The sequence below is a fragment of the Argiope bruennichi genome, chromosome 6 (genome assembly GCF_947563725.1).
Source record: "Argiope bruennichi chromosome 6, qqArgBrue1.1, whole genome shotgun sequence".
Taxonomy (NCBI): domain Eukaryota; kingdom Metazoa; phylum Arthropoda; class Arachnida; order Araneae; family Araneidae; genus Argiope; species Argiope bruennichi.
Window position 1 is genome coordinate 114822817 of NC_079156.1, and position 14688 is coordinate 114837504.

The 14688-nt window shown below is 29.9% G+C and overlaps 1 protein-coding gene across 1 annotated transcript in view; it reads left to right on the forward strand.

Moving 5' to 3' along the window:
* The window catches only part of LOC129971915 (PE-PGRS family protein PE_PGRS33-like), a 122642-nt gene that overhangs the window by 104955 nt on the left and 2999 nt on the right, over positions 1–14688 (forward strand). Inside the window, exons 72-85 of the mRNA XM_056085893.1 lie at positions 1631–1651; positions 2064–2084; positions 4818–4835; positions 5624–5650; positions 6686–6706; positions 8407–8427; positions 10692–10712; positions 10816–10836; positions 11667–11687; positions 11780–11800; positions 13423–13443; positions 13533–13553; positions 13651–13671; positions 14174–14194. Coding sequence (XP_055941868.1) covers positions 1631–1651; positions 2064–2084; positions 4818–4835; positions 5624–5650; positions 6686–6706; positions 8407–8427; positions 10692–10712; positions 10816–10836; positions 11667–11687; positions 11780–11800; positions 13423–13443; positions 13533–13553; positions 13651–13671; positions 14174–14194 — 297 coding nt within the window. The remainder of the gene's footprint in view (positions 1–1630; positions 1652–2063; positions 2085–4817; positions 4836–5623; positions 5651–6685; positions 6707–8406; positions 8428–10691; positions 10713–10815; positions 10837–11666; positions 11688–11779; positions 11801–13422; positions 13444–13532; positions 13554–13650; positions 13672–14173; positions 14195–14688) is intronic.

Here is a 14688-nt window from a genome sequence, read left to right on the forward strand (position 1 = left end):
CATTTCAGACAGTGTTCCTCTGAAAAATTAAGCGGATTTTGAAGCTATATTGCGAAGTTCATAAATTTTCATAATGAATTTTATAACGAAAGAAATTTCTATAGGTAGGAGATTATTGTCACTTCTTTCGATTTAATTGCCCTGAACAGCTATTCAATTTTATTATAGTCTGTGCATTTTCAATAGGCGGTTGAAGGTTACATTTTCTACATCGTTACTGGTTGTCTTGTACTAGTAACGCTGTAGAAAATGTGACCTTGAACCTCCTACAGAAAATATACAGACTTCAGAAAAGAATAAAATACTGATTGTAAGTTTACTTTACCGAATTCCTCCATTACCGTCGCTATTGTATTTCTTCAGAACTTGCGAATAGTTGACTCTTCAACAAATTATCCATTCGAGGAAAAATTAACAAATGACAAGATTAAGGATATTAATTTGATAGAATCTAATTTAAAGTAATGCTTACAAAGGGGTTTATCATGATGAATTCTTAACATGAAACTTTTAACGGATCACGCATGAATTCGCTTTTCCACGATTTTAGATTTTGAATGCTTGTAATCAGCTTGCACATGCTATGGGCATTTGAACTAAAAGAAACATGTTCTGATAAATTGTTTATGCGATACTTTTCTTTTTTAGAGAGAAAAGGGATATTTTATTACCTTTGGAAAACATATTAAAAATTCTGGTATTTTTTTTAGTTCAGAAATATATATCAAATACTGTATCTTTAGGAATGTATCTAAGGAAAAGTTGTACTTTCATGTTCTCTTTGACTTGAATTAGACAGCACTGACTCATTATTTTGCAATTCTGATTTGCGTATTGATCATATTCATCCTTTATGGTGCGATTTTTCAAGACTTTTATAAATGTTTCTGACTATTAATCAATCCTTTATTCACGCAATTAGGAGATTGGAAATTTACATCTCTCATGTATTTGTTTGTCATTATAATATTAATAATTTTGTATGAATTATTAAAAATATCTATGGTGTGGATTCCACGTGGGCACCTAGTAATTGAGGATGAGACGTTTTCGGTATGGAGGTTGGTTCTGGCTACCCTGGTGGTTACACAAAAGGATTGGGGACTGGATCCTCCCATCGATGATGGGACGTACCACCCAATGGAAGGGTTGTATCGTGACCTGTGATAGCCCTTAGGACGGGCTTTACCGCCAGTGTTGCTGTTGCGGAGGGGTCAATCATTCATATTTTTCCGCGTTTCTTCTGGCTGGTCGGAGTAGCCAGTTTTAGGTTTTAGGTTACCTATGTTGTGAAAAAAAATTTATTTTCCCACTGCATCAATATTAAACAGTTTGGAAATAACAAAATCCCTAACGGATTGAATGTTATATGTTTTAGACAAGGTTACTCAAATTTTAGCTTTTCTCATACAATTTGGTGTTTCTGAAAAGTGCAAAGATATTAATTTTGATTTCTTGCCTTATGGCAAGCTGCATGTTTAAATCAGCTAAATTGGAATAAAATAGAATATTTCAATGCATCTCAATGGATAGTGATAATATATATTATTTCAGATGAAATATTTATTTTACAAATATATTTTCCTGATAAATAAATTTTTAATAATTCAAATAAATTTATTTTTTGTAGGGAATGGCAGTTTAGTAGGAGGTAAGGCATATAGTTTTTTGTAATATTGTAATATTATAAGGATATATTATATTGTAGCGCATGTTAAAGGAGAATAATGGATGTTTCTATATTAAACACTGCTGTCATTACGAATTTCACTCTGAATATCTAAAAAATAACTACCAATATGAACTACCTTGTTAATATTTAAACAGAGAAATGGCATCACTAAATATATATGTAAATATATGTATACCAATCCGACATTATCAACTGACATTATCAATTACAAACTGATAATTTAGTTGGATTATTTAACGGTTGCGGAAATATTAAACAGTAATATTTCCCAAACTGTAAATTGTTATATAAATTTTTTAAACTGCATACAGTTTTTTATGTAATAAATCTATAAAGATAATTAAAATTCTAATTTTTTTTTTGTATCCAGGTGTTCTAGGTGGAATGAAAAGTATGTATTTTTTCCTTGAGATATTAGAATTTATTCATTAGTGATTCCCGATATTGAAAATATTTTTGAATACCAGCCGAAGAGCTCTCACTTTTACTATTTTCCCCACTTACAGTTGAGAAAATGTTTATTTGTATACTTCAATTTTGGAATATTATAGCAAAATAAAATAAGGTAACTAAGTTAAAATTGCAGAAATATATTCTAGTGAGGTAAAATAATAATAAAATATCAAAAAAAAAAAAAAAAAAACCCAAAAAAAAATCACATAAACTTTAGTTGATTAATGAATAAAACTTTATAAAAACTATACAAAAAGAGTATTTGTACACTTACTTAGGAACAAATTTTAAACATAATTATAATTATTTTATAGATATTTTATTTTATATTATTTTATAGTATGCATTCCATTGGCTTTGAAAATTGCATAAAGGCGTCTTGGCATTGATTCTATTAACTTTTTAGTGGTTTCTTGATCCATTTCTCCCCAAGCTTCCATGAGTGCTTCTTTCAAACTATTTTTACTTGTAATATTTTTTTCAGACTTGAGCATCCAATAGCATCCACAAATTTTCAATTGGATTTATATCCGGGGATTGTGGTGGTGTTTCAAGGCGTCTTGGAGCATTATAAAGCAACCATGTTTTAGTAACTATCCCAGTGTGTTTTGGATCGTTATCTTGTTCGAATAAGAAAGTGTCACCGATACCGAATTTTCTAGCACTGTCTAATAAGTTATGCCGCGACACATCAATGTAACCTAAAGCTGTCATTTTTGTGTCAATAAAGTGTAATTTTCCAACAAAGCCATGAGCTACACAGCCCCAAACCATCACATTTTCACCACCATGTTTCAGGGTCTGAAGTACATTTTTACTATCAAGGGCTGTTTTATTTTTTCGCCAGATTTTTCGGATGCTAGGGGGTGAACAAATTTCAAACTTACTCTCATCTGAAAAAATAACCTTTTTTCAGAAGTCCATCGGTTTGTCTTTGTATTTCATAGCAAATTCTAGACGCTTCTTTCTATTTACTACAGAGATCATTGGTTTTTTTTCTCGGAGTTCAGTCTTTTAAACCAGCACTATGTAACACATTTCTTATTGTTTGAGCGGTCACTCTAATGTTAGAAGATGTGAGAAGGTCATCTGCAATTTTCTGAGCAGAAATTTGTGGTTTTCTAATAGCTGCTTTAACAATACTTCGTTTATTTCTTGAAGTTAATTTACTCGGGCGGCCTGGCCTGCGTTCATTTTCAACGCGTCTAGTATTTTTATATTTTCTTACGATGTAACCAATAGTTGTAAAGGGTAACTTACCATCTTTTGAATTTCGCGATAAGATTTTCCATTTTTATTAAAGTAAACAATATGAGTTCTCATGTCTCAAGAGACTTCTTTTGATTTCTTGGCCATTTCTCAACGTTTCTCTGCAAGTGACCTTCACTTTTAAAAAAGATAACCTTCAATGTTTAAAAAATACAAACTATCCAAAAAATTAACTATAATGTGAAAAATTACATGAAATGATAGTAATACTTACCGGAGATATAGGTGTATAAATATACTTTTTGCAAGAAATTTTCCAAGTTTGTAAGATTTAGATTTTATTTACAGTTATTTCAAAATATTTTTTCTCGTCTACTTAGAAATAAACAACAAACTCACGCTCATACGTCGCAATGAATAAAATAGCTGTTTATATGTTTCTAAAACTTAAAAAAAAAGTGGTGTACAAATAATCATTTTGCCTACTGTATGTAATGTTTTTAAAAATGCAAAAAGTTGCAAAATAATAATAATAATAAACTCAAAAATTTCACTAATTTGGCTGAAATTGGTGAGAAATTCTAAACTGCGAATTCCAAACTCAAAATAGCTGTTTGGAAACAATATAATCAATCGATCAAAATGAAAAAATAACTTATAAAAGTTTTCGAAATTTTACTTTTTCACCAGAATACTCTTTAATGATTTTTCTGGCGTTTTCTCAAATTGCTGTGATATTTTTGAAAAAGCCATCTTATATTTTGGTATCGTTGACATGTGTAGAGGAATCGGTACATAAATGTGTATCGTTAGTGAATTTCAATGAGATACAATTTTTGATATCCACTCTTTCAGTAATAATATAGGATATGATCATAGAATAGCGGAAAAATAATGCATTCACTTTGAATTTATGATATTTGATTGATCAGATATACAATTTCACGGAGAATTACAAAGTTTGTGGGAAAATGGTAATCCTATTTTCTTCGTCAACCTAGAGAGGTAACTTCCTTATGATACGGACGCAAATACATATCATGTGGTTGAATTTCCTCTAACATCCGGATATATACAATTTTGAAGCAAAGATCAAGCGTTAAATCTCGTCCATTAAGGATTTTTGTGATTTTGATTTCCTAATTTTAAGAATTTTTAATTGGAGAATAAAAAAGATTTTAGTGGTTCAATGTAACGCCAGTCATCTTCTAGAACTATGAATTTGACAGTTCCCTTGACAAAAAGAAATATAATTTAAATACGTCTTGTTCTATCAATACCGGATAAATTAATTCATTCTTATGCTTTTTATACTTTTAATGCATCTGTAATTTCCTTCAAGATTTAGAAATGTCATGTTTCCTACCTCCTTTAAAAGTTGTAATATGGGATTTTGATTATTATTTATACTTTTAAAGAAAGTATTTTGAAAATAAAACATATTCCTGTAATTCTTTTTTAGGTAATGGCAGTTTATTAGGTAATCCAAATTCATTTCTAAATATTTTTCTTTTATTATCTCTATGTTTGGAATATATTTAATAATTCAAATATTTAAAAGCATTTCTATGAGCCTACAATCGAATTATCAATTGGAATAGTTCTTAACTTATATATATTTGAAATATAAGTATTTTTAATCCTTTAAAGGGACATTTTTTTCTAGTCATATTATGTTTAAATGTTTTTAGGCTTGAAATTAGAATAAGGAAAGGGATTCATTTAGCTTATTAGATAAATTTAATTTGATTCATTAATTAATTTGGTTAATTAATATTTAAGTAACAAATCAAGATACATCATTTTGTGTGAGATAAAGAAGTGAAGCATTTAAGTTTCTGTCTTTCTAAAAAAATTTGTCAGAACTTAAGCCAACCTACATAATTTCATACAAAGATTGATAAATTTGGTGGGAAGCATACTTCCCACGGCATTAGAAAGGGTTAAAGAAGTACATATAAGCTGATGGATGTTTACAAAAAGATTTCAAGGAAAAAATTTTATTTTTTTCTCAAAAAACATTTGTTTTATATTTTGTTAATTCTTAAATCATATAACTTAACAATGTTTTACTTGAAATACGTTTAGAATATATATTTTTTAAAAAATGTATTCAACATATACAGAATAGAATTCCAAAAAAGTAATAATTGCATTCTTCTAACGTTTCTTAATGATTTAATTTTTATAAACAATATTTTATCTTTGCGTGTATTTTTAATAGATATTTGAGAAAAAAATATATTACTTAAAAAAATTTTTTTGTAGTTCCCGGTGCTCTTGGTGTATTGAAAAGTAAGTCATTTATGTAAATTTCTTTGCTTAAAATTATTATTGATAGTTATAAAATAGCAGCAGCCGAAATAAAATTCACTAATATCTTTAAATGTTTAAATACCTTCAACCAATCAAATATATCTACAGATGAAATGAATACAAATAATTTATAAAAATAATAGTTACTTAATCTAGTAAGAAAAAAAAGGCAGAATTTTCCTTCCAAAAATCATCTCTTTGCAAAGAATAATATTTAATTGAACTGTAGTTCTATTAGATTGCAAACGATAATTAAAAAGTGAAAATGTATTCTGATAGGAAATATACGTTTAATTTTCAAATATAAAAAATGAAAAAAAAAATTCGTTTAAGCTGGAAAGAGAATTAAATTTTTCTACAATAGGAAACAAAAATTGTTAGCGAATTTTAAAAAAAAATCTTCAAATGATATCGACAAGTTTTGACACTAAGCAATTTGCTCTGTAGAAAATATTTGTGAAATTATTTTCACAAACTATTACCCGTATATTTTACAATTTCTGAATTATTTTCTGTATTTTTAATTACAGGCGACTTTCATATGTATATATATTATAATCTGCTCGAAAGTTTCAGAAAAAGAATTAGAAATCTTCATAAGATTTAAGATGAAATACACTATTTCTCTTTCTTTTGATTTTACTATTATCGATAGAATTATCAAAGAAGGAATTCAAAAATGCATAAATGATCCTTCTTAATATTGCAATAATGCCCATATATTTTATTCTATTCTATTTTTCTTTAAAGAATTAACCAAGATTTTTTATGATTTAAGATTTTAAACTATTTACAATGAAAAATGTTTGCGAATGGTAGCGAAGGTTTGAAAAAGTTTTTTCAATAATTGTTTCTTTCAAGTTTAATTGATTTTAAATGAGCTGTCATCTTTTCTCAGTTCGAAAATTGACAAATTCTTAATTAGGATTGCAATTTTACATGTATATTCGTGAAATAATAATGCTGTGTGTGTCTAATAACAGTTTAATAAATAATTTTTTAATATTTTCTCAGATAATGGCAGTTTAGTGAGAGGTAAGATTTCCCTCCCTTTTATTTTCTAATTATTCAAAGTAGTTTTAACCTTTTTCTTTCTGCAAAAAGGAAAAAGTATCGAATTATCAAACTTCAATAAAATTTGTAGGCGATTCATAATCTTAATAAGATATTTGTGAAATAACATGATTTACAAGCACTTTTAAGTTGCATTAAAGCACCTAATTCCTTTAAGTAGTTTATCTTTCTTTTTTAATTAAAAGGAGGCGCTCTTTATATTAACAGGACAAAGGGAAATAATAAGCACCCTTTTTACAAATGTAGCCATCGTGCATGTATATATGGGCTTAAGTTCGCTTATATTGGCTCAATATATTGATTATGTAGCATGGTATAATTTGGCATGTTTGTCAAAGACTAATGACTGAAGAATGGATAAAAAGTTATTTTTTTTATATTTACCTGATAAAATATTCAATCTAGGTTATTATTTTGTCGTTTCTTATATTTGAAAGTATATTATTTCAGTTTGAAATTTTAATAAACAAAACATTGAAGCTTTCAAGTATTTTAGAAATACAGTCCCCTCTGATAAGGAAAATTTCTAGCCTCATATTGGATTCATCCGAATTTTTGTAAATACTCTAAATTTTTCTTCATATATAATTAGATGGATGCTATTTTATTAATATTTAAGAATATGATTTATGGTAACTTCAGCTTACAGGTTGATCGAAATATAAATTAAAATCTGTTTTGGATTGTAGAATGCTCAAAATAAAATCAGAATCACTTAGGAATATACGATTTAAAGCATTGTCCAGATGAGCTAGATGATGCATAGAAATTCTAAAAAGACAAAGTAATAAAGAATGAAATTTCTTTATTTGGCTATCCAAGTTCACAATATATTACACAAATTCACTAGAAATAACAAGATCTGAAGTCTTACTAGAACACGAGTGAAAAACCGCTGAATTCTGAAAATGATGAGATCGGATTACTTTTTTATGAGAATTTGGCCTTTTTCTATGTTTCCTTAAACTATTTCCATGTTGAATTTTGAAATACTTTATATCAATTCAAATTATGAGTATACTAGTTTGGTTTCATATTGTTACAAATCTGTAATTTTGCTACCCGGCATGAATAGTATCATCGTGAGAAAGATCGTTGTAAGATCTGTGCTGAGCGGCTGCCGCGTCAATGACCTGAGAGCTTGGCTACCATTTGGCGACGAATTTGGCGAGTTTGGCTACTGAATGGATCATACTGGAAAGTTCGAGAAGTTTCACGATCCAGTAGGAACCAAGATACACTCAGATACGTCCTGATTGGTCTGAAGATTCTAGTCCCGCCTCCCGGAACTATAAAAGACGGACAATCTCAAGCTGCGAGGAAGTTGTGTAGATCGTCAGAAGTTGTGTGTGAGAGGAGTCGGAGTCGCCGACAAGTAAAAGATTTTAGAGGATTAGTCAGCAAGCAAGCTGCTGAACTAGCGATTAAATGCGCTGAGTTATTACGATTGATCGACGGTATTTTGTTGTAGAAAATTTTTTGTAACAATATAAAATGTTTCCTATATTAAGATGAATCTGATGAATTGGTCTAGTTAAATATATTGATCAATTATTTTAATTTTTTCCTCGAAATTACACATCTTTTTTCTATATTTGTTCACTAACTGATATTGTGAAAAATTGTTCTGTGATAAACCAATCTGCATTTACTTTTATCAGACACCCTTGGTGCATTGGGAGGTAAGTCATTTAATCATTCAAAATTTTAATCAAAAACAGATATACTTAACTTCCTCTAAAATGACTGGCATAAACAGATTTATAATAAATTTCACGCACTTCAACCAAAGATATACTCATGGCTGTCATTGCCTAGTTGAACCTTTGATCTAGTTTTATCAAAATTGCAAACTAGACATACTCATTTCTCCCATCAGCATCTGTTTGATTAGGCATTCTTATAGACTCATGTTATGTTTCCTCGAAGCTAATCATTTTTTATATATAAATCTTATCCTATTTTCATTAATTTGCTTTTTGATTTTCATTTTTTAAGTATAGATTCGTTCTATAGAATGATAGTTGTTACTTACGACTATAAGACGTTATTAGAGAATTTAAATGCATTGTGAACTAAGCCTTTCAATGAAACTAAGTCCTTTGATGTAACAGCACTGTTAGAATCCTGATTCCCTGAATGTAACATTATTTTTGGTGATATTCAGGGTGGTAATAATTAAAGTTCCACTTTCAAATGATCATAATAGGAAAACTACAGGATCAAATATTACTAAACTTGGTAATAGTTTAAAGAAGATAGTAGGAATTTCCTTTCTACCAAAAAAAAAAAAATCATAAACTTACCGCTAGGATAAAATTGCGCTATTTGCAATACTATTAAACAAATTAAGGCATGAAGACATTGGTTTGAAATGTGTTTAATAGTTTCTGAAACATGTTACAAAGCATATTCAGTGTGGCGTCTGCCATTTGTGAAAGTAAGTTAAATAGCATTACTGCATTCTCCACAGTAGCTCTTAGCATATCAGGAGGAATGTTATGCACATGTCGGTGTATCGTATTCTTTCAGTTCTCATAAATTGTTCAGATTATCACCATAAACAGTGCTTTTGAGATAACACACATTGAACATGCTTTGTAGCACGTTTCAGAATGATTAAACACATTTTAAACCGGTGTCTTCATGTCCTATTTAGATTAACAATATTGATACAGCGCTATTTCATCCCTAGTGGGGAGTTTTTGAACTTTTTTTAGGGGGCAGAAAAGAAAATACCATGACCTTCTTTAAATTATTGCGAAGTTTGATAACATTTGGTCCAGTAGTTTTTCTTTTATGACCATTTGAAAATGGAACTATAATTATAAGCACCCGGTATTTTAATTGATATAAATTCTTTCCTTGATATAATATTATAATGATACGAATTAATATAATATTATATAATTTACGTTTCAAATTTCCGTTACATTTTTAGTATTATTATTAAGTTTGATGGAGCTTAGACAAAAATGACTTTTGAGGTTTAAATAATTATAAAGGAAACTAAATCTTATGTAATATCTAAAGGACTTACATTAAGACAAATTTCAAAAGAATATTAATATATGAAATTTGTTTCTTCAAAAAACTTAATATCTTTAGAATATATTAAAAAATAACACGCGACCCAGTAAAAGGTGAATAATCTCACACTCATTCGTGGATTATTCTTCAAATTGTTCGATTTTGAGTATCATTTGCAATTTGATTGCGATATGGATTTCAGAACAAAAATAAATTAACTCTTTGCAGTAACATTGAATTCGCTTTTATCGTTTCGAATCGTCTTTTTCAAAACTAGTTTAATAAATGGGAAAATTCATTGACATAAAATATAGCAAATAATTTAGTAAAATTAAATACATGGCTTGGCTATTTAAACATTGCGCAAACCATTTACTTAAAAGTTTTTTGGAAACAGTATTTAATTTTTCCAAGATAGAACTAAAAATATTAAATAGTAATAAAACGAGTTAATACGAAAAATATTTAAATATATATTATTAAACTTTAAACAATATTTTCCTTGAAAATTAGCATTTTTATTGCTTTTTTTAAATAAAATATGTTCAAAAATGAAAGGTCCTATGCAATTTCCGATCAATATTTTTTATTGTATTATGATTCTTCATTGTGATTTTTTTCACATTTAAATGTCATTTAACCTCTGCTTAATAATTATGTGGATGCATGATAAGAATGAAAATCTAAATATCTGCGTATATATTTTCACTAATAAAATTCTTAAATTCTTTTTTCAAAAAAAAAAAAAAAATGTTGAAATATATTTATAGAAATAATCGTATTTTTATTTGAAACAATAACAAATTCTTTGATTAAAATCGTTTTCAGTTATTAGTGTTTTTGTTTATGCATTTAATAAAGACAACTCTGAAAGAAATATTTAGGATTACATTTGATTTTATTATTTTTCTTTTAGGTCTGAGAAGCGGAAATGCAAGTAAGTAAATAGTATTCTTTGATTTATATATTTTTATAAGCTTATTTTAATTATAAACTAATTCTATATCTGCATTAATATTACTCTTACACTCCACTTTCAGGTCTGATTGGTGGAATTAGAGGTAAGCATATATTTGTTCTTTGATTTGTATATAATACAAAATCAAACTACAGGGTGGTCAAAAAAAACTTCCCCTATGTATGAAACCCTAGCGGCCTATCCGCTCAACCAATCGAACCAAAATTTCAGACATGGTTGTTTGAAGGTATGCGCTTGAGATTGTGATGATTCTAAACAACACAGGGTTCACGGTTACGGTTACAGTGAGCGAATTTTGAAATTTTCGAATGGCAACACCCACTTTTTCCTTGCGCAAATTGTTCAGCGTGTTGAAAAACCACAAATGACGTTGGAACGATGTTATGCAGTTATGCAGATTCCTTCTTTCATGTTACGTTCGACATTGTTGTCCACAATCTTCCGAATGCAATGCGTTGTCACCTGCGAAGAAGGACACGTTAAAAACCTGTAATTATAACTTTCCATTCCAATAAAAACTTTTTTTCTCTTTTCTCTCTGTGTTGCCATCAGTCCTTTATAATGCTCTTCTTTGCATGCGCTTTACGGCTGCAATTTTTGTCACATGCTAATCGTTCCAACGCCATTTGGGGGTTTTCTATACGCTGATTAATTTGCGCAAGGAAAAAGTGTGTGCTGCCATTCGAAAATTTCAAAATTCACTCACTGTAACCGTAACCGTAAACCCTGTGTTGTTTAGAATCATCACAATCTCAAGCGCATACCTTCAAACAACCATGTCTGAAATTTTGGTTCGATTGGTTGAGCGGATAGGCCGCTAGGGTTTCATATATAGGGGAAGTTTTTTTTTGACCACCCTGTATTTAGGATTTATGGATAAGATTAATTGAAGTAACTGCAATTATTTTTCAGGTTTAACTGGTGGTAATGGAGGTAGAAAATCTTTCATTTTTTTATTTATAAATGATTAAAAATTCCCATATTTATTCAATATATTTAAATGGAAATATTATATTCAATTTCAGGTTTGATCAGAGGAAATGGAAGTAAGTTTTCCTATATTCTTTGGTGAAATGTATACTAGGGCATGCCAAACATTTTCTATATTTTTGGCATAAACCTTCTTACATTGTTCATATTGACTTCTATCATATGCTATAATTGCTTAATATAATATAATCATATATAATTGCTTAATATGTATTAATATAATTGCTTGATAATGTTATGAAATATTGATCCTGATTTCCTTATTTTTATTCCTCCTGTTTTAGTTTAATTTAGTTATATTCACATTCCATTTTAAAACAACAATAGCGGCATTTTAGGACATATCTTGTAATTTTAAACTGCTGTCATATGATTGGATCCCCTCTCCAAGCGTCAGTACTACACCAGCGAGAGGATATTTGTTTCCGACGCATTTATCATGCACTATACCCGCTTACACGACGATTCTTCGGTGAAATAGGATCTCGAGGCCACTGCGGGCAGCATTCTATTTCAAATAAATTTTGGCCAATTTATGAAAAGTTTCCACCAAATTTGAATAAAGAGCAGTGATTTTATTCCTCTAATTGGAGAGTGTCAGAAGTTCAAAAATTCATTGTAGGCGGTTGATAGACACAATATAGGGGAAATGTACTATCATGTAGAACTACGTTTTTGTGAATCGAAAAGTTTAAAAGTGGCCGAGACAAGTTAACACGTAGAGAGGGTGCAGGACAGTCATCAATCTCCAATGCAGACGAGAACATTCAACAACCTCAAGAGAATTTAAAAGTTGTTGCTGTTTCTAATGGCACTTGTCGTTGACAGGCCCACTGGCTTTAGAAGTCGGTGATTTTAAACCAAGGGTGCGTCTCTTATTTTTACAGTAGCGCCATCTAGAGCTAAGAGTACGACTTAGCTACACACACGTCACAACCCTTTTTACCGGGCGGTCTTCATTCATGTATTTCATTCACTCATCCACAGATCGTAATTTAGACCTGGATCAGAGAACGATCCCCCCTGATCCAACCCTGACTTTGTGACCGGGACAGATTTATACGTGCGCTAGCCACCACACACACACACACACACACACACACACACACACACACACACACACACACACACACACACACACACACACACACACACACACACACACACACACACACACACACACACACACACACACACACACACACACACACACACACACACACACACAGTCTTTGGCCGGCAGGGTTCAAAATCGCACCCCAAGGGACGCGATCCAACGCCCTACCAACCAGGCTATCCCGGTCCTTGAATTGAAAAGTGACCAAGCGAAACGAATGTAACGCTTGGTGAGAGTTCAGGATAGTTATCAACAATTTACGATGAATTTCTTAACATTTCACATCTGCCAGTTAGAGGAAATTGATCATTGTTGATTGTTTCGTTTTCGTGCAAACTTCTAATGGTGTGGTTGTGATCTGTCTGCAACAGAAGGAAGATAACTGACAGGATCACATTTTCATAGTATTATCTTCACAGTAAAACAATTAAACAAGCGAGGATAGAAGTCAGTGTGTCTAATGCGAAGAAAGTCATGCTTAAAATGTAAATAATTTTTTCACTTAATCTTGTAGTATTATAAAATGTATATTTATATACGACTCTTATGTTCTTTCTTTAGGTCTAACAGGTGGAAATGGAGGTAAAATTATTTTCTTTATTTCATTTATATATCTTTAAGCCTTGCAAATTATGTGAATTATGTAGACTTATGCGTGGATTCTTTTTCAGGTATTATCAAGGGAAATGGCGGTAAGTACATCTTAAATATCTGATTCACATACGTTTAAATATTGTAAATTAATTCAATTTTAAATACATATATGATGATTTTATTTTCCTCCTTCAGGTATTATTGATGGAAATGGAGGTAAAATTATTTTCATTAATTTGACGTAATAATCATTGATCATTATCTTGCACAAAATATTAAAGATTCTGATTTATTTCTTTCTTTCTTATAATTTATGTTTGTATAACTTCATTTCATACATGTATAATATTACAATTTCATTTCGAACATTTAATATCGAAGAAACCAGGCGACCGTTACGATAACAAATCAAATAATGTATTTAATCTGTTTAAAAATCAATTCCTCATAATATTGTCAAATAACATAAATAAGGTCTCAGACATCAATCTCTCATAACGTAGTCAAATAATGTAAATAAGGTAGGCAGACATGTCTCAAATGCTAATAAATGTTCAAATGCTAATGATCGGTAATCTGCTTTAATATCAATTTTTTCACCTATATATATATATATATATATATTTGCAATGTGATCGCCTGTTTTTAAATGAAGTGTGAACTTAAACGTTGAAAGAAATATAAGTACTTATATGGAATATTTATGTTTCTCTTTCAGGTATCAGGGGTGGAAATGGAGGTAAATATGTATTCAGTGTTTGATGTATATTTTTTATTAATAATAAAATCAAAATCAAAAGTGAGTATTGGTGTTCTGTTAAGACCATTGAACCAAAGGTAACCAAATGGTCCTATACAATGGCAAACATACGAGAATGGTATCTTACAAAATATGTTATTCTCCTGTGTATTCTGGAGACCCGCTACACATAAAAATTAAACTAAAAAACAAACTAAAAGATTTTTCAGAGTCAAATTATGATAATCTTGAGGGCCATTGAAGTCATTATGTCAACTTATCATTCGGTTTTCAGTAAAACTGATAGACAGGAACGCCTTGACTTCATGTGAAAAATTATGTAGTGCACCATCCTCCATAAAGGTTATGAGATATAACGCATGCCATTCCTGCGGTGCAGGTGCAAAGTAGTCACATAAAAGAGTAATATATCATTTCGCTGAGATTATACAAGTTTTCCTGCCAATCATAGGATGATTCTCTTTAATAAAGAA